This window comes from Seriola aureovittata, chromosome 12, assembly GCF_021018895.1.
Source record: "Seriola aureovittata isolate HTS-2021-v1 ecotype China chromosome 12, ASM2101889v1, whole genome shotgun sequence".
NCBI classification, from domain to species: Eukaryota; Metazoa; Chordata; class Actinopteri; order Carangiformes; family Carangidae; genus Seriola; species Seriola aureovittata.
In genome coordinates this window covers 18,563,446-18,583,095 of record NC_079375.1, presented here as the reverse complement: position 1 = coordinate 18,583,095, position 19,650 = coordinate 18,563,446, and the positions used below count along the sequence as shown (strand labels likewise).

Sequence of the window (19,650 nt, the reverse complement as noted above, 5' to 3'; positions counted from 1 at the left end):
TGAATTCCAGGATGATGAGGCGATGCCATTGATTGATTTGCCAATTTAATTGAACCATGTCATGCTGCAGAATGTAGCTTGAAGTCCTTTTATGGAGATGTTTTTTGTGCGTACGAGCTAACTGGAGACCAATTGATCGTTCGTCAAGCTCTGCTATGCCTGTCGATCTTACAGTACTTGCAAGGCACAAACAGTAATGCAGTTTATAATGGTGGCCAAATTTCTGCTCAAAATTCTGAGTAAGCCAACAGCTGTCTATTTTGCTGAAAAAAGTCATAAGCAGATTTTATCAGCTGTAGCTAGCACGCTATATTAAGCTAACATTAGCTCCATGAGTTGGTCGAAAATGCCATCTCGGGTTTCCTGTTGCCTCATTTTAAAATCTCAGTCTTGATGACTATATACAAGATGTATAAGCTAAAAATACAAGACTGAGGCTAAAGTTATATGTCGTAGGCAAAAAGTTTACGTCTGCATGGTGATCCATACGTAGGACGTGAAAGACAGCATTGTTCTTGTATTGCAGTATAGCTAGTTAGGTTAACCCCTAGTTCTCAGACTGTCTTACACGAGCAAAGGCTGTTAGGATGAGGACGAACAAATGAGTGCAACATCGGCAGGAGTTGCTGAAGTTTCACTCCCCAGATACAGTAAGGAGCAAGACAGAGCTGCTAACGTTTGCCTAAAATCTAAGGATCTAGGACTAGCTTCCAACCAGTGCGGAAATGCTGTACAGTGTATTTGCAAGTTGCAAACAAGTCTTTTTTAATGTAACCTGTAACCCAACAAACTAATGTAGTTATTTAATACTGTTCTCCCTGGCCTTGGAAGTAATGCTCGGTTACTAAGTCAGCCAGGCATGCTAATGATAACAGCTGACATTAAAGCGGATGAACACAGCATTTAATCCACTCCACATTTACACTTTTTCTCCCTCTCGCTTTCTTTTTGTATTTTTGGTTTTGGAAAGACTGTAAAAGACTGCCGAATATCTCTCTTATTACAGCCCCGTGAACATCACTTCAACATTAGGAGAATCCGAAGCTTGAACAGGACAGCCTGGTTACGGTTACCAAGCTATGATTGGACAGTCTTGGTTTGGGGGAGGGGTTTAGCGAATGGTCATTAGGAATTTTAATACTCAATCCTATGCATATAATGCTCAATGCTAATTTTATAATACCCAGTGCTATATCACTGCAATGTGCAAATTGTCGTATGGACTTGGGGACAGTAAAGCACCTGCTGTGCAGTCAGAAAACACTCCCCCTCAGTAAGTCAAAGGGGCATTTTCCCATGGCTCATTCTGATGAAATCTTACAAAACTCTTTGGACTACGAATCCATAGCAAGGCTTAATCTCTCTCTGGGAACATAGCCTGTAGATTCGTGGCTCCTGACTCATTTTGCTGATCTCTTGTCAAATATTTCCTGTTTAAGTTTTCATATGAAGCATACAGAAGGTCGACCAGCTAAGGTTTCATATTTACTTTTCACATTTCTGGTCTTCAAAAATACACTGCCCCCGGCCACGGGTGACCTTGCATGCTGGCTCCTAAGCCTGTGCGTGAGTGCGTACTGTATACGAGTAAGTGTGTGTGTGTGTGTGTGTGTGTGTGTGTGTGTGTGTGTGCGTACATGTTCTTCGTTCTCAGCAAGCTGTGTCCCAAGAGCTACTTACTATAATACCCTATCATACTCATCCTGTCATCAATCTCTTTACCTAACATAGACGGACATACTTGCCACACACACACACACACACACACACACACACACACACATACACACACACACACACACACACACAAACACACACACACACACACACACACACACGAATACACACTCCATCTGGAAAGGATAATGGTACTGTGTCCACAGGGAGAGTGCTGTCCTGCGATTGTATCACGACTGAGTGTGTGTGTGTGTGTGTGTGTGTGTGTAGGTGTGAGAGAGCAGGAAGGGGTTAAAATTGCTTAAACATTTGGTGAAGGCAGGAACCAAGCTGGCTCTGTTCCTGCCCCCTTTCTTAGCTCTGACCTCACTCTGAAACTTGTTCCCCCCTTGTGTGTGATACACACACACACACACACACATACACACACACACGCATACACACAAACACACACACACACACATACACACACACACACACACACACACACACACACACACACAGACACTTGCTCAGTCACATGCCTACATACACACTTGCTCACTGACGTACACGCTCAGTTGCACACACACACACACACACACACACACACACACACACACACACACACACACACATCTTGTATAGATCTGTGCACATTCTGTGGGGCGCTCGGACAAAAAAAAAAACACACACACACACGCGGCGCACAGGGCTACTGTGACAGACTGGAGCAGGAGAGCAAGTTTGCTCAGCGAAAGGAAAGGTCTGTGTTTGTTCTGTGATTAAAGGTGTAGCAGCCAGAGGGGAGAGGAGGAAGCAGAGAGAGAAACAGAAGAAGAGCAAGAGAGAGAGAGAGAGAGCAGACAGACAGAAAGGGAGAGGGGGAAGAGGGCAGCAGCGTTGTGCCACATTTAGACTCGGAGCAAAGACAAGATGTACAAGGGGGACCGATTAATGGAGCTCTTCTGAGAGTGATGAAAAGCTTTTTTTTTTTACAGCCAGCAAGGAAGACAGATAAGCAGCAGAGAGTGTGCAGCTCTCACAAGAAGAATTCAGGTGCTCAGGAAGGAATACACTCCAAATTTCTACATATCTACCAAGAGAAAGCAGACTTTCACCAGCACACAGTAGCATGTATTGATTCGCCCCGGTCATCCTGTCTCTGCGCTGGAGCCACTGGTCCTAGAGCTGGCGTCCACTCCTGCCAGAGGTAATGAGAACTCCTGGGAAGCCGTGGAGAGCCGGACAGCCCGACAGAGCGAGACAGACGAGGAAGCGGGCCGAGTTTCACAGGGATGAGAGGGGCCACATGCTGAGGAGAACCAAGAGAGGGAGAACAGCGGAGCGGCCAAGAAGAGGAGGGTGAGGACGAGTTAAAGAGAGTAGGCTAAAGAAACATGAGTGTGCCGACGAACTGTGGGTTCTGTTACTCCGTGGAGCGGAGTATCACTGTGCGGAGTGGGAACATATGGGGATCACCGTGCGCTGTCAACAGGCCTATTGACATCATACAGAAACGCAGGCGGTAATTAACAGCTATCTCATTTACTCGCTCGGTCCTTTTGTCTTTCTCTCCTCAGTGTCTTCTTTCATCTCTCTCTCTCTCTCTCTCTCACACACACACACACACATCCAGCGTGTTGCACGTTATATAGATCATACAATGAAATATATGAAGTTAAGAACACTGCTCTGTGGAAAAAAGAGGTTCTTATTTAACTTTATTTTCATTAAAAAAAACTTTTTAGTAGCTTTGACTCCAAGAAGCTGGAATATAGAATCACTTTTGCAGCAACCATGACAATTCCTTATATCAGTATTAACTGAAACAGAATAATTGACATCCTGCAGTATACTACAGAAGCCCCTACATCGCTTACTATATTGTTATCATTTAGAGAATGTAAACGTCTTTTTTATAAAACATAATATCTGAAATCTGTAGACTGCATCGAATCTTTTATCAGCTGCAATATTTACAGAAACATTCTTTTGCCCTTATCAGTTGTTTTTTGTTCATATCTACATTTCCCAAAATATTTTTTATCGTGTTTCTTCTTGACCACTTGTGTAGTCTCCTCTTTTGTAACTGTTTTTTTTTTCATTATACAAATGACTCCATATATCTTTTCATTTTGACAAGAGATGACATAAGGAATTGTGTGCAAATGACAGCTTTTGGATCATTTGAATTTTATGGGTAAAAAAACAGTCCTCAATGTATCTTTGAATTAGTATTGCAGTTCAGAACACTAATGCCAAAGTCATGGTTAAAGACAAATATGACAACTATAGTTATGCTATATTATATACTGCAGCCAAGACATGGAAATGAGGTGACTAAGCTGTACAGAAGTGGAACTGTAATTCAAAGTGTGTGTTGGAGACAGAAATGCAGCTGCAAAGCTCCTTCAAAGGCAAGTTTGGCAAATATCTTGCAAAATTACACTTTCAACTTGACTTTCAAACTTGAATTTTAAAACTAAGGTAAAATATCTGTTAATTTTCATTTTCAGTAATGGACCTACTTAATATCCAGGGAACACTTGTGGGTAAAGTCAGTCAACAGTGAATGTAGAGACGTAGATATCACATGGTGGTGTAATTAACTTATTGATTTTTACTGCAGCTGTAACCACCACGTCTGTTGCGTCTCTAAATAGCAACTTTAGGACATTTCCCTGCACTGTGACTTCTGCAGTCCGTCACAATGTGCGAAACAACCGTGATTGTGGACTGTGCACACATCCTGCACATTGGCGCGTCAGAAATCTGGTTTGTTCACCACATATTACACGGACTCTTTCTTGTTAAAACATATCTATCTGCCATGTGGCTCTAATGCTACAGTTCCTTACACAAATATTCTCACAGGAAAAGTCCGCCATAACTTTTGTAGCTTCACACATAATCCTCAGTGCCAGCGGGGAGGCTGTGAGGGAGGACTCAGAGATAAAGTCGTGTTTACATTATGGTCCTCTGTCCTCTTTCTCAGGCAGGATCCTTGTTTATCAGATTTAATGCAGAACATTTGTGAGCATGGGGGATTTTAAAGGGCAGTTGTCCTTTCTAATTTAATTCCCCTCAAGACCCATGCCAAGAAATGTAATTGACTTCTGCTCTTACACAAGCAAAAATCTCCTCAGTATGAAAAATTTGTGGGGTAAGTATAGAAATGTTGGACAATTATGTATCACATTACTGCTGAGACTGAGTCCACCTGTGGATCTAAAAAACGGTCCAGAAGTTCTCTGCCCGCTTGATCGCATTTTTAAGAGCAGTGGTCTTTGCTGAAGATGATCGGTTAAAAGAAGTCACAGACTGGGAGGCAGGGAGGGAGCGGGAGAGCTGTATTTGGGATGAGGTATCGATCTTGCGGTGTACACCGGTGATGCTGACGAAAGAGCAGAATCAGTTCGAGACGAAATCACCACCACCATTTTATTTGCAGGAGGGAAGGATTGAAGGGGGTTATCAGCCTTGCCAGTCTCCATTTTAGCTAGGAGATTCTTGGAAATGTTTTTGTAGATATAAAACCATTAGATAACAGTAATGACTGACGGCATGTAAGTTGTAAATCTTTAGGCTTTCGACGTGCATTTCTGTTTTTTTTTTTGTTTGTATCTTTCTATTTCCTTCCAGTCCCAGGCATCGACCTATCCACATAAAGTAGAACATGGTGCTGGTAACAAAGTGACATCCATGAAAGCTCTCAGACATGTCGGATAGAGCTCCTTTTGTATTTGAAAAATATATTCATGCTCGGGTGCATCGTCACATAGACCTGAGGCAAGCAGACAAGATGAACTTGCGGGGGGGGGTGTAAATCTGCAGCTTTTGACATCAGACACCAAACCCAGAGTGTCTCGTGTGCCTTTGCTGCGTGATTTAAAGCCCAATTATCTCAGTCAACCGCAGAAGACAACAGCCAGATAACAGTAGCCCTTTCTCCTTAGATGGATATGTGGCGAGGGTATGCACGTTTTCACATGTCTGTGGGCACAACAGGTACCATATAACCTGAAGTGTTAAATACATCTGCTCTTGATGCATACCATACTACTTTTCTAAAGATCTCAGGGTGAGTGGTGATGGTTTATTTTGCCCAGTGGCAGTTATGTCTCCTTTCAACTTTCAGCTGTAAAGCTAACACCTGCTTTACCCCAAAGAGGACAGATAAGGGGATTCCCTTCAAAATTCCTGGGACAATAGAAGCTTATTGGCTTTGATGTGTTTCACTGCATTCATTTATCTTTTGATTTCACTTTTATGAACCTGAAATTGGCTTTAAGCTAAAAAAAAAAAAGAAAAAAGGAATCTGTCAGCACATTTAATTCAACTGTATTTGCTAGCTGAGAATGAAATGATAAAGCTAAAGCTTTTCATGTTGGCGGCGTGGCTCAGTGGATGGCAAAATTGGTTGGTGAGTCCAGCACTTTGGTCCAGACAGAAATATTTCAAGAACTATTGAACAGATGAAGTTTTTGAAAAGACATTCATGGTCCCCAGAGGATGAAACAGAATGATTTTGGGGATCTCCAACTTTTCCTCACGCCCCATCAAGACATTCTTGATGAGTTTGTGGAGGAAATGTCTTGACAACTAAGGGACTGATTGCCATGGCATGTGGTGTAGACATCCATGTTCCCTGAATTAACTTTGGTAAAGCCCTATCATTTCATCTGGCTGGGGTGACACCATCAGGCAAAAATTTAAATTTGTCAAACTTTGGTTTGTGACTAAATACCTGCAAAATGAGTCACATTTCCACCAGCCTCAGCTGTACTTTCTATTTAGTCCTAATTAGTAAATGTTAGCATGCTAACATGCTAACATAGTAAACATGATACCTGCTTAACAACAGTATGTTGGCATTGTCCTTGGAAGTATATTAGCATGCTGATGTTAGCATTTGGCTCATAGCTCAATCAAAGTGATTTCCCTTCCAACAGATCACAGGAGCTGTCCATTCAAAACTGAATGCCTGTTAATTAGCTCCATTACTTTGAGCTATGTTACTTCTCTTCTTTCACCATTTACAGTCTGCTGTATGTCCATGGCCTGTTGATCTAATTTTCCTCAGCGCTGTCTGCAGCGGGCCAAGTACAAAATGAAGTGGCAATGACACAGAGCATTATGCGGGTTATGAGAGCCAGGAAACGGGTGTAAAAATCCTAAAGATTATTTCAAAATGGACCACTGACAGCAAAACAAAGTATGAGCTTTGTTGGATGTCAGGGGGTGAGAGAGTGTGATTCATGGACAGAGTAATTTAATACGAATTAAGAGTCTTACAGAGACGACAGTTTTGGCTTGTTGCATGTGAGTGAGCTAAGTGAGGTTCAACTTTAGAGGTGCATTTCTTAGAAACCTAATCCTCTCTCCTGTCAGTTCAACCTGGGAGGAGAGCAGAGGAAAAGTGAAATCTTCATCTCTCTAATTTATCAAAATCTCCAAGTGTGAATGTTGGATACACTCTGATATTTTAGATGCCAAGTCCTGTCAAGGAGCTTCTAATTTTTTTTCTTTACTGATAAGTTTGTGTACATTAACTCTTGTCTTTGAGATATATACGCGCCGCTTGTGCCAGAGGTCAATTCTCCAGGTCAATGTGGCTATGATAAATGAATCCGAGCTTTCAGTCACAGTACATGAATCTCCTAATTTGCAGAAATTATTAAGTCATCTCATGCCCTCCACGGAGCATAACTCTTGCTGGTTCTGGCAAAGGGGAGGAGGCGTTACAGCCAAAAGGCATCTTGTCGTAATAAATGTGTCTGAGAGTGTTTCCAAGGCATTTCTTAAATCATCAGTGGCTTCTAATGGTGGTCTGGCCCACAGGGAGCTTCACGGACCTTCATTTATCTGCCTCACAGACAGGAGGAACGGGTCCACCGGTGTTGGGTTACAGGCCTCACACACACAGACACACGCATACTGTACTCGTGTGGGATGCGAAGTAGGGCTTGCAACTGTGTGTTCGTGCACGAACACTTGGAACACAGAACACAATCTTTGGTGCTGGGTCATTTGTAACCTTCAATCAGCTGAGTGTTTGCAGTGTGACAGGCGTCATGGACTCAATGCTCTCTTAAAACCCCACAACTTTACTGTCCAGTGACGAGCTTTCCAGACCCACACCAGAATATTTTTCGTAGAATGTCAGAGTAATTGTGCAATTATATGCCTCTGTGTGTGTGCGTCCATATATACTATAAAAAGGCATTGTGTCTAAGGAAAAGGCTTTTTTCCCTTTGACATTAGTTTTTAGTTCATTTTTAAAAATGTCCTCCACCTTCTTCAGCTGACTGCGTACGTGTTCACTCCTCAGAACTTCTTGTTGTGTAACATCATGTGTGTAAATTCAAATTCACATTTAAAGTTTAAAGAATTTTTTTTTATTTTTATGTCTTTATGTGTGCCAGTTTCAGGAAAATTGGGTTTTCCACCAGTACTCTGTACATATAGGTTAAAGTAAAATTGTTCTCACTGATTATTGTAGAGACTGTGGACACAGGTGGAAACAGCTTTAACTTTTTTATGGAGGAATATTTCTCAAAATCACAACCAAGTCATACATTAAAATAAGTGAAGCTGCAAGTAAACACACTGCATCTCAAAGCACTATTTCACAGGAACATTCAGCTTTTTTTATTGACAGTTCAACTAACCAGTAACTGATTTAATTTTGCCGACATGTTTATGATAATTTACGCTGAATAACGTTTAGAATAAAGAAACGTATAAAGTGTTAATTCGAACTGTAACAAGAAGATATGCTGTCGTGACACATCCACACGTTGTCTGATGTTTCTCTGTGCTCTCACTGCAGGAACCTTTACCATTTGCCTCACTCTGATCATGTTACAACACTTTTATAGACCAGGTTCCTTTCTTCATGTCTCTTCTCACCTTCAGAACCACTGCTCCGCTCACTTCCCCCTTTCCCTCCAGTTTCTCTCCTCTCACTTCACTGTTTTCTCTGCTGCGCTACGCAATCCCGGAGGATAACAGAGACTGAATCTGTCTGTGGTGTGTGTGTGTGTGTGTGTGTGTGTGTGTGTGTGTGTGTGTGTGTGTGTGTGTGTGTGTGTGTGTGTGTGCGCGCAGGCAGACGAGGACTCTCCTATGAGTCACTTTAAATCTCTTCTGGTCTCTAGCTCACTCAGGTTTATTAAAGTGACCACTGCCAGTGCTCCTTACTTCACCCTGTTGTCCTTTACCATAAATGTACATTGTCCTTATCTACAAGTTTTTTTTCCATGCACTGACACATATATTTAAGATATAGTATAGTGTGTATGTCTGACCTAGAGTTCACTCCCAGTTTAAACAATGGTCTACGGTTTGAAAGAATACAGCGTGTACAATATGTAGGGTGTCCTTGGCTAGCTGTCCTCACATTATTCTGCAGTTTGTCTTCCTGCCAAAGAGGCTAATTGTTAAAGTTCACTTAAGGAAAGACAAACAGCAGCATCTGAACATAAGGAATTCATTCACAGTGGAGGATCGGCTGTCCAAGCCTAATTTTAAAAAAATGCAAGTATTTCTTAATAATTTGACTGCACTGAAATTGTTAGAATTCTTGCAGCTGATAAGAACTTAGGCAACTAAAAATCAAACTGTGGATTTTTTAAGGAAAGAGAGAAAAACACTGCTATCAGGTTTATCATTTAAAATGGACAAACAAGTCCTTACTCTCAACTTCCTGGAGATCCACATCACTCCTCAAGCTAGGATCGCCTCCTTGATCATGATACTGTACCGCCATGCTGCTCATCAATTGATATCAATCGATTGATGATTGACAGAGAGCCTGTCCTCAGCAGCCACTTCACACTGTGAAGTACATCAGAGGTCAGCATCCACCGGTGCAGGCGTCATCACGGCGTTGTGCTTTGTTTTCCAAAGGAAAGATCTGAGGAAAAGGGCTGGGCTCTGAGATGGTGATTACAGCCGTCGGAAAGAGAACACGGGGACACTGAGAATACTCTTCACATATAATAACACACACACACACACACACACACACACACTCACACACACACACACACACACATGCATACTAACTAGTTTTGTGTTTATTTTTCTGTCTGTTTCTTTCTTTTGGCTGCTCTGAGTTCATAGCAAAATAAACTGCTCCGACTTAATCACAGTGGACAAACTTCATTACAGTAAGACAGTGGCCTCACACACACACACACACACACACACACACACACACACATACTCACGCACACACACACACACACACACACACACACACACACACACACACATACGTGTTTAATTTACAGACCAGCTGCTGGTTTTGAAACGAGCCAGTTAGGTGGCTGCCAAGTGTGTGTGAGTGTGTGTGTGTGTGTGTCACAAGTAAAACTTATATAAAGTAAAAAAAAAAAGTCATCCTTCTTGGCATTGAAATATATACATTTGTTGATACTTAAAATTACACATTTGATCTGACAGTCTTCCCAAATAAAAAAAAAAAGAGTAATGAATTGCGTTTGAAACTATAAACAACTCTTACTTCACTTACTGTTCACAAACAGCCGACAGAAGAAACGATCTTATTTCACACCGCTGCCTCTATACAAACTTGTCCCATTATAGAGTTGGCCTCACAGCTCTGTTCACTTGTTTTATATGAAGGTCAGTGAAGTGATCATGTGTTCCTGCCTTTCTGTTGTGTCAGCTACATTTCCTCACTTTCTTTTAAAACCATTTTCATTGCATGATTCTGAACAATGGACACTTATATCACAGTTACATAATGTCTATATTTAGCTATCATTTTTGTTGGGTGTGAAATGATACAACGCCTGAGAGGTTACTGTTTGTGGTGCTATTCAAAAGTAATTTCTGACATAATAGCAGCTAAACTCGACTTTTAAATCTGTGTTATTTTGTTGAATGCTTTGAGATGCATATATGCAGCGTGTAGATGTTTCCTCCATGTTTTTTAACAAGGGGGATTAGTCAGTAACAGAGACAAGGGCACAAACGGGGGGGGGGGGGGGGGGGGGGCAAATCTAATGTTTTCCTGCATGCTGCTGCCCAGGCAAGAGTTACTGGGATACTGCTCAAAATCAGTTTAAGGAATGATTTGACATTTCGTGAAACATGCTCATTTGCATTCTTGCTAAATAAGCAGCAATGCAGCTGTTTGAGATTCATCCGGGATTTAAATAAGGATTACAGCTGAACAGAATGTAACAGGTAAATAGGTAATAGGTAAAACACACCACCTCCATCAGGCTGCCGCAAAGATGTCACAGGAAAGGAGAGGAAGGGCAAAACAAACAAACAGGGTGGTTCTCTCTCTGTGTGAGGGGCCACAGCAACCCCCCCCCCCCCCCCAAAAAAAAAAAAAAAACAACCAGACAACTTTTATCCCTGAACACAGACTGGTGACTCCTGTGTTATGCAGTAATTCACACGCAGAAAATGTCACTGTGAATTTGAAACTGTTCCAAATGTACTTTTAAAGTCTGGCCATATTGACCACCTCCGTAGTTCATCCATGGTTCACTTTATTGTGTGTGTTGAGCTGCAGGGTGTGGACTCGCAGCTGCTGGTGTGAACTTTGTGGTCTCATTAAGCCAATCCTAATCCCGGTTTGCTCCAGAACATCTTTCATGTGTCATGTGCAGATGCAGCACAGACACATACAGCCTAGATTATAATTCTTAAACCGCAACAGGGGGGGGAAAAAAAAAAGAAGTTTGAGTTTTACAGTTTTGCTGCTTTTGTTTCACAGATCTTTATTTACTTCCGATTTCTTTCAACGGACTCATAGTCACGAAATAGAAATGATCTCAAATGATCAAAGGAAATCCAATACTCTCAAGCGTCACTAGATGAGATCTGTGTTACATGTAATAAATGCTCTCTGCCTTCTTTTAAATGTCTCTTGAATAAATGGCTGAGCCAGTTCTGCAAGTCGGCTCTGGTGTAACTAATTCTACCTCTGGCTGTGTCACAGCAAAGGCTTGGGAATGATGAATGAAGGTTCAGATGACAGCTTGTCCTGGTTTACAGGCCTATCTCCTCTCTCGCTCTCTCCCTCTCTCGCTCTGCCCCGTAGCTCCTGTATTTTAATGCTCCCCAGATGGGATTGACGTTGCCGTGACAGGCGGTGACGCAGGCGGGGTGTCGAGTATCAGGGCCACTGACAGGTTACCATCAATCACACTTCTTACCAGCCAGCCACTTAAATAACAAACGCTGTAACACACCTCTTTCTTTCTTTATGCTTTTTTTTTTTTTTTTTTTGTGTAAAAGGCTTTATGATGCCCAGGAATGTTGGCTCCAGTTTGGTCTTTAGACTAGAGAAAGTAATCAGGTGTGTGTATATACATGTGTGTGAGTGCGTCTGTCCATGTACATGTGTGGGCGCCTTTGAGGTAGATTTGAATGAAGCCCAGTGTACGAATGCAGAGGGGCCAAATTAGGATGGATCTATTTAACCGCATCCAATCCTAGAGAAGTGGCATACTGGATTCAGATTAGATTGAACACTATCGAACCCCGGCACTAAGCAAATAGTTCACTTTCTGTTCTGGAGGACTGCTTCTTCATTTGTGCATGTTTCAACCTGAATGTCACATTTAACACTAATTAGTTCCGTCTGCATCAATCAGGCGCTAAGGGGGTTAATATGCACAGAGGCAAATGATGACAGTAAAGTATTAGTTTACATTCAGACCGGTTAGTAACAGGCTCAAACAAAAAAACAGTTAGAAACTCTAGTTTACAGCATACACATATTGACGTTATTATTTGCTGTGTGATTTGTTATAGTGAAGTCTGTCCATGCGAGGGGGGGGCATGCTTGCACTTTAAGTACACACAGTATTTCAGACATGGATTTATGGATCAGGCTATAACAGTGCCATTTTTTATGCACAGGGTCATTAACTTAACCAAACTACTGTGATACTGTTGGCAAGTCAGGTCTGAGCTGTCTGTATTTGTTTTAAAGCTGATGTTTCCTCATGGTGTTGGGCAACGTGATTGTGTGTGTGTGTGTGTGTCTGTGTGTGTGTGTGTGTGTGTGTGTGTGACAGCAGCTGTGATCAAACCTGACTATCACAGGGGTTTAGTGTAGGAAATTCAAGTCCTTTTGGCTCAACGAGAATTTCGTCATTTTAATCTTTGAACCAAAGGTATATTCAAATCCTCAAAGACCTTTTGAACCATCTGGATGAAAAAATACTCCATCATCTGCACAATAAAAGGTTTTTAATGTGTTTCTTAAGTTGCAAGTCTGTGTCCTATCCCGGTAGCTATCAAGCTGCTATCTTTGTTTTGACTCTGAAACATAGGCTCAACTTGGGAAACAAATTAAAAATCTTTTTAATTGTACGGGCGCAATATTTTTCCATCCAGACGGTTAAAGAATCTTTGGGATTTTTGGAAATATCTTCAGATAAATGTAAGCATTTTTAAATGACTGTCTGGGTTTTTCAAGTAATTATTTCAGAGAAACTGATGGTTACCTCTTTGACTCAATATAAAATAATGCAATGGACAGTGCAGAAAGACGGTCTATGTGTAATGGTGCAGACACTGGGACTTGAGCTGAATGAGGAGAAACTAAGACATTTGGTAACTGACAGCAAATGCAGGAGACACAAATCATCATGAGACAGAAATGATTACTGTGTTGGAATTTCTTTCAAATGTATTTTTTTATTTATTTCTTTTATTTAAAGTGCATTTTGAAAGTATTCAGATCCTTCACTTCCTTTCGCATGTTGCAGCCTTGTGGTAAAATGGTTCAAATTCATTTTTTCCATCATCAGTCTACACTCCAATTACCAATACTAGTTGTCTTTTCCTAAGTCCGTCACATCTCACACTGACCTCATGTCGTTTTCCATCAAGACAAGATACCGGCTAACAAGAGACGCCTATCATTGGTAGTGAGCTCTAAAGAGGAAGTGTGGTTAAGTAACAGCAGACACATCATTAAGTATAATCTGACTACAAGCACCGTCGTGTGACCGACCGAGTGATTGATCACATCTGGTGTTGGCTTCACAGCAATTACTCCCATGGTTCCCAACCTCTCTGGTTTCTGAACACTCATCACAGTTTGTGAGTGGAGCTGTGAGCAAAGATTACTTTTATCTTTAAAAGATTGTTTGATGTAATGGAGGCCTGGAGAGCTTAGAGTATCCAGTATTTCACAAGAAAAAGAAACTGAGAAAAGTCAGAAAAATAAACATGTTTTAGTTGTTAGTTTAGTTTGGAAAAATATATATTTTCTTTTTTATCCCTGTATCAGTATTAACAATCTAATAGTGTCATATTGAGTTATAGATCACAGGGGACATTTTACTGCAGAACCAGTACTTTCACTGCTGATACTTTAACTACATGAAGCTGATAATACTTGTGAAGTACGACCGCGAGTGAACTGATCGTAGCCCGTTAAATCCAGTAGAGTCCCTCTTTTTATGCGTGATCCATATTCGGAGCTCATTAAGCTCAGAGTATTTGGAACAAGTAACGTGTGAAAATGTAGGTCTAAAGGCCAGTTTGTCCAAGCTGTTATTTCACCATGTCACAACAATCAATATCAACCAATAATCAATATTTCAGATGTTCTGCTGCTCAGCTCACTTTTAGGATGGAGCTATGGGTTGTTAACATTAATTAGGCTAGTTTCATTAATGTAATACACACACTTGGGTCTGAGTGATTAATCGGTTAATCAGGAAAATGTCAGAAAATAAAAAATTCTGTCCAGAAAAGGTGCATGAGACGGAACCAGTGATAAATAGTACAACATAAAAAGAAAAAAAAATGTATGAATAAAAGAAATAAAATGTATTCAGTTAGATAAAAAAGCAGGAAATTTGAGAAAATTCGTTTTTTTATTTCATTGAAAAAAACTCTATTGTTAACAGTGGGATTTACACATTGCCCCGCTCTTGCAGTCCCACCCACGGCCAGTAGAGGGCCCCTCTCCTCAGAGTAACTGAACAGATTCATTTCAGTTCCCCAGACAGCACCTACTACACACATCAGCCATCACTCGCCAACAAGTTTATCTGGTATATTGTTAAACAGCACCCTCCCACTCAGCAGGAGGAATTTAAAAAAAATTCAGTTTGTTCTTTTTATTTTTGTCACTTGTGGCTGAGGCTGAGAAAAGGAGAGAGGGAGGAGGGTGTGAGGGGAGGTGAGAAGAGGTGGGTGGGAGGGTGAGACTGGCTGGCATGTGAAAGACACAAAGACAATGGAGTCATTTTTGAAGACCGACCATCCAAACAGCCAGGGTGCTTCTGTGGGAGCTTCCTGTCCGGACGAAGTGCACGCTAAGCCTGAACGCTGACCTTTGACCTTTTAAAAACACAAAATGCCGCAGTTGACATATTTAGTATACATTTGGTAAATTGTATGCTTAAAGACTGCACAATGGAGGTGTTCAAAAAACAATGGAAGATTCTGGTTTCACATTAGGAGCATGTTCACTCCATCATCATCCCCTGCAGTAAAAACATAAACAACTACCATTATTCAGTTTGAATCTAAAATGTAGTAATACATGAATTCCATAACTACAGAAACAAGTCCATATGAAAACCATTTAAAACCTAAATAAGAATGGTATTGTTATTTGTAATTCAGCTGTTTTCCATGTGATTTAATGGAAAGACCATCTCATCTAATCACATTTTCCTCATGTGACTAGATGCAGCAGGTACACAACATAACACCACAGGAAACATTATGAAATACACATATAATACACATCTGATGCATTTCTCCAACAGCAACAAAAAAACTGACTTAAAATTGAATCAACACCTCCCTGACACAAAAACTAATTTTCACAAGGACAGTATGTGTTGTTGAATTATTGTTTCAAGTTATTGTTTATTTGGATCCCCATCAGTAGTTGCCTTGGCAACAACTACTCCTGGTGTTCATGCAACCATGTTTATTATTCATTACATCTGATTTATACATACCAGAGGGAAACCATTGCAACTGTAGTAGTGGAAATCATGTGAGACATTCACATTGTTGCAAGAATACATAGTTGTTGTGTCTGAGTGTGTATAAATAAAAGATAAATAGTCCAGTGTCATGAGTAAGTCAGGAGTCTGTGTTCACTCCCCTGCACTGAACTCAGCAGAGTGAGAGAGAAAGAGGAGAAAAACTGGAAGTGAAATAGCAGCAAGGGAAAGACGTGGGCGATATTTTGATCTGTGATCTAATTTTAGCTTGGCATCGGCTTCAAATAGAAACTTCTCCATAAATATTCATGAATGGAGGGAAGAATCTGCTGCTCTGTGATGCAGCGGGAGAAGACAGGGGAGGGGGAGAACTCTGTATTCTACCTGAAAAGCTATTTTTAGCTGCATCACTGCCTCTCCCGGTCTATTCCCCCACGCTTCTGTCTCTGTGCAGCTAAAATTAGCTGCACAGAGACAGAAGCGCGGTGCAGAAACTAAAATAGAAACGGGTTTATGGTCAGAGCACGCAGGAACAGCCAGGGGTGCAGCATCATTAGAGAGGACAGATCGAGGTAGATGGAGAGAGAGAGAGTTAAAGAGTGAGGAGTGGGTGAGGCTACATGTGTTCTTGTAGTAACAGGGATGTATGTGCTTACAGATCAAAATGGACACATTATAGGTGTGTAAGGTGGCACGTTGCATGACTGTGATGCACATTAATACACACATAATTCAAAACTGATTCATCCACACCTGTGACACAACGCCCCCACACACACATACACGGTTAAATACACATTTGTACATTTGCACCCCACCAACTCAACCCAAACAGCTCCAGTCACACAGTGTGCAGTGCAGTTAAGACCAAAAAGTCCTCATGTACATGTCTCAGAACAGGCTGTACTCTCTTTCTCTGAAATAGTATTTACACTCGCTCTCTCTTTTCCCTATTTTACCTCAGCCTAGCTCTCTCTCACCCCCCTTTACCCTGCTGTCCCCACTCCCTCCCACTCCTATCCTCTCAACTCCTCTCCTTGGCTATGTATAGCGCAGTCAGTAAGTCTGAATCTGTCACATGAATGGAGGGATGGGGGCTTCTGTTCGGCTGGTGTTACGTAATAGCCAGTAACACACCAATGTCTAGCTCTCACGCAGCATCCTGGGAGGGTAACAGGAAAGAGCAATGAATGGGATTTGTACATGCTGCAGTTGGTGCATTCCTACTGTTTGAGCTGCATTTTGCTTGAAATCAAATTTATGTATTAATGCTATGAAAGCCAGTTGCATGGCTCCAAAAATGGCACTGATCAATCAGTCCACCGCTTTTGGATGGATTGGCACCAAACTTTGACACTCGTGCTCTTGAGAGGATGAATCCTAATGACTTTAGTGTTCCCCTGATTCCACCTTAAGATTGACAGTTGCAGTTTTAGAGTGAAATATTTTGGAAATTCTTGTATGTGTGGATTACCATGAAATTTGGTACTTTCCACATAGCACCTTCATCGGGTCTGAATTTTAAGCCGCATTTCAACCAAAAAGTACCTGGAACTTTTAGTTCTAGGTACTTTTAGTCCCAGGTACTTTTTTGAACTTTGAGTTTCAGGTACTTTTCTCCAGGAACTAGAGGTTCCTGTGGTCCATTGTTGTCTGCACGGCCTAAAGTCTCGGGAAGATCATGAAAAATTATTTCTTGACATTACATTATTCACAGCACTTTGGGGACATAATATGAACGAAAATACAGGACAATTTGCGTCCCTTATTCTTTCATACAGGACGCAGCATTTTATTTTCAAATACAGGATGATCCCATATTATACTTTACGGGTGGCAAGTCTAGCCACTCCGGTTGTTGTGGTCCTTTATTCTTTTGAAGTCTTGTTTGCGCTTTTTTACCTTCTCTCGGACCTGTTTTGCTGTGTGGGAAATGTGTTCACTTTCTCGCTGCGGACTTCTAAACATCACGGGTGAAATAAAATGCTGCAAGTACTCTACCAGTCACAAATGTTCACCACTGCAGACCACCCACTGCTAAACATCAGCATGTTAGCATTGCCATTGTGAGAATTTTACCATGCTCCTGTTAGCATTTATCTCTGCTGTGCCAGTGTAATAAACTTTTAGTCTTTATTTTTAATACCAGTTAATCTATTATTTATTGTACTGAATCTTTATGAAGTGGCATATAATACTGAAAAATGTCGCAACAAGTTCCCTAAGCCAAAGGTTACGTTAGAGTTATTAGTTCTGTCAGAGCAACAATCCAAAGCCAAAACATATTCCATTTAAAATGGTATAAAGTACAGGAAAGTAGTGACTCCTCACATACTTACCTGAGCAGTTAATCGTTTATAAAAATTGCTGTTTATGAATTATTTGTCATTCAACTAATCAATTGGTCGAGTAATCGTGTCAGCAGTTAATGCTCCCCATTGACACTGAGGTATCTGCTGAATGATTTACAGCCATCAGGGCTGAACTGCAGAATGCCAGAAGAGACAAATTCCTGCATGCAGGTGATAGTATGAAACGCACAGGTGTAATTAATGACATTAACGAGGGCTGCATTCCATTTAGGTTTGCCAGTTTCACAGCTTTGGTATTGTGCATATTGGCTTATTAGCATGGCTTACTGGGACGCTTAATGGGAATAAACCCTTAATGTGCTCAAGTTTTGGTATTGTGTTTTATTATTTCCCACACTTATCATCAACAGACATCTCTATCTACCACTCCTGTACCCAAAACTCCAGTTTTTGTTTGCCTTGTGTTTCAGAGATTTTTATTTTTGAATATCGTTTCCCCTGCTGTATTTATTTGAAAAATATCGAGTGTGTGGCTTAGCATCTGCCCATCCAAAATCCTCCACGTTCTGGTTGTTTTGCCAAAGTGTGGATTTCTACTCTGGAGTTCCTCAGATTGTTTAGAAAAGAAGACGTGTTGCTTAGCGGAGCTGCAGGCTGACAGAGTCTCTCCGGGTTTGCATGTCAGCAGAGGGGCTGTGGGAAAATAGAGATGTGGATCAAGGCAGAAACGTGCCCAGACTGTGAAGAAGGGCCTCTCTCTGCCTTTATTTGGTGTTTTTCTCCGTAGTCGGATCGTGTTTGATCAGGAGGAACTCCTCCTCACCTGAACACCGGGCTATTTTTAGACTCACACTCACATGACCCTACATCAATACGCTGATGCTTATTTTATACGGGCTGTTCACTCACAGTCCCTCATCACACACACACACACACACACACATGCAGACCTCCCCTGGATATTCACACCTCACCTGCATGACATTAGCCACACAGACTTTACACTTTTAATGAGGTGCACAGTAACAGTTTTTTTTTTCACTATTCATTTCAAGTATGTTATCCTAATGATCAGTCCAGCTCCAGCAGGAAGGCACACAGTTAACCATCAGGATTAAAGGCCATTCACTGTCTGTGGCTCTCAACACCCACTCATTGTGGTTTCAGTGTAATGTTGTTGGGGTTTTTTTTCTTATCACCCATTGTTAGATAAATTTGAACACAGCTCTGATTTTAGTCTACTTTGTGGGATATATCAGATGAGATTTGATAATGGCATTCCCACATATTTCACACTGTCATATCCTTTTTGTCGCCCTCTTATATCTGTAACTTTTAGCTCTTATTGTGGTCTTTACTGGTTTATAATGGTTACACTTCCTTCTAAATTACACTATTTCCTGTTCAAGAGATAAAAATGGCTCGATGTTGTTACCCAGTGATGAAAGCTTGAGGTATTTTTAGATGTGGAGTATTGTATTTTATATTCATTTTCTCCCTTTCATTGTTACTGGAGCAGGGACCAGTCTTTTATCTGGAGTAGAGACTGGGATTGTACTCTACTATGTCTACCTTTTCAAGAGAGTTCATTGGACAGTCTAACAGTCTCTAACAATTTTGGTGACTCCAATTGAAATCTGAAGTCTATGAATTTGTCCTCATTGATCCGTCTACTTGTCTCACTATTAAATTCTTAGTGCCTGCAG

The 19,650-nt window shown here is 41.2% G+C and overlaps 1 protein-coding gene across 9 annotated transcripts in view; it reads left to right on the top strand.

Moving 5' to 3' along the window:
• The window catches only part of pde4ca (phosphodiesterase 4C, cAMP-specific a), a 53,312-nt gene that overhangs the window by 21,106 nt on the left and 12,556 nt on the right, over positions 1-19,650 (top strand). For 2 of the 9 annotated variants that reach the window (XM_056390572.1, XM_056390571.1), the window contains exon 1: positions 2,881-3,184. The exons of 6 other annotated variants lie outside the window; for them this stretch is intronic. In XM_056390572.1, coding sequence (XP_056246547.1) covers positions 3,057-3,184 — 128 coding nt within the window. In that variant the 5' untranslated portion in view covers positions 2,881-3,056. Of the gene's footprint in view, positions 1-2,183; positions 3,185-19,650 lie in introns of those variants that run through there. One more of the 9 variants, XM_056390569.1, reaches the window with a different exon arrangement.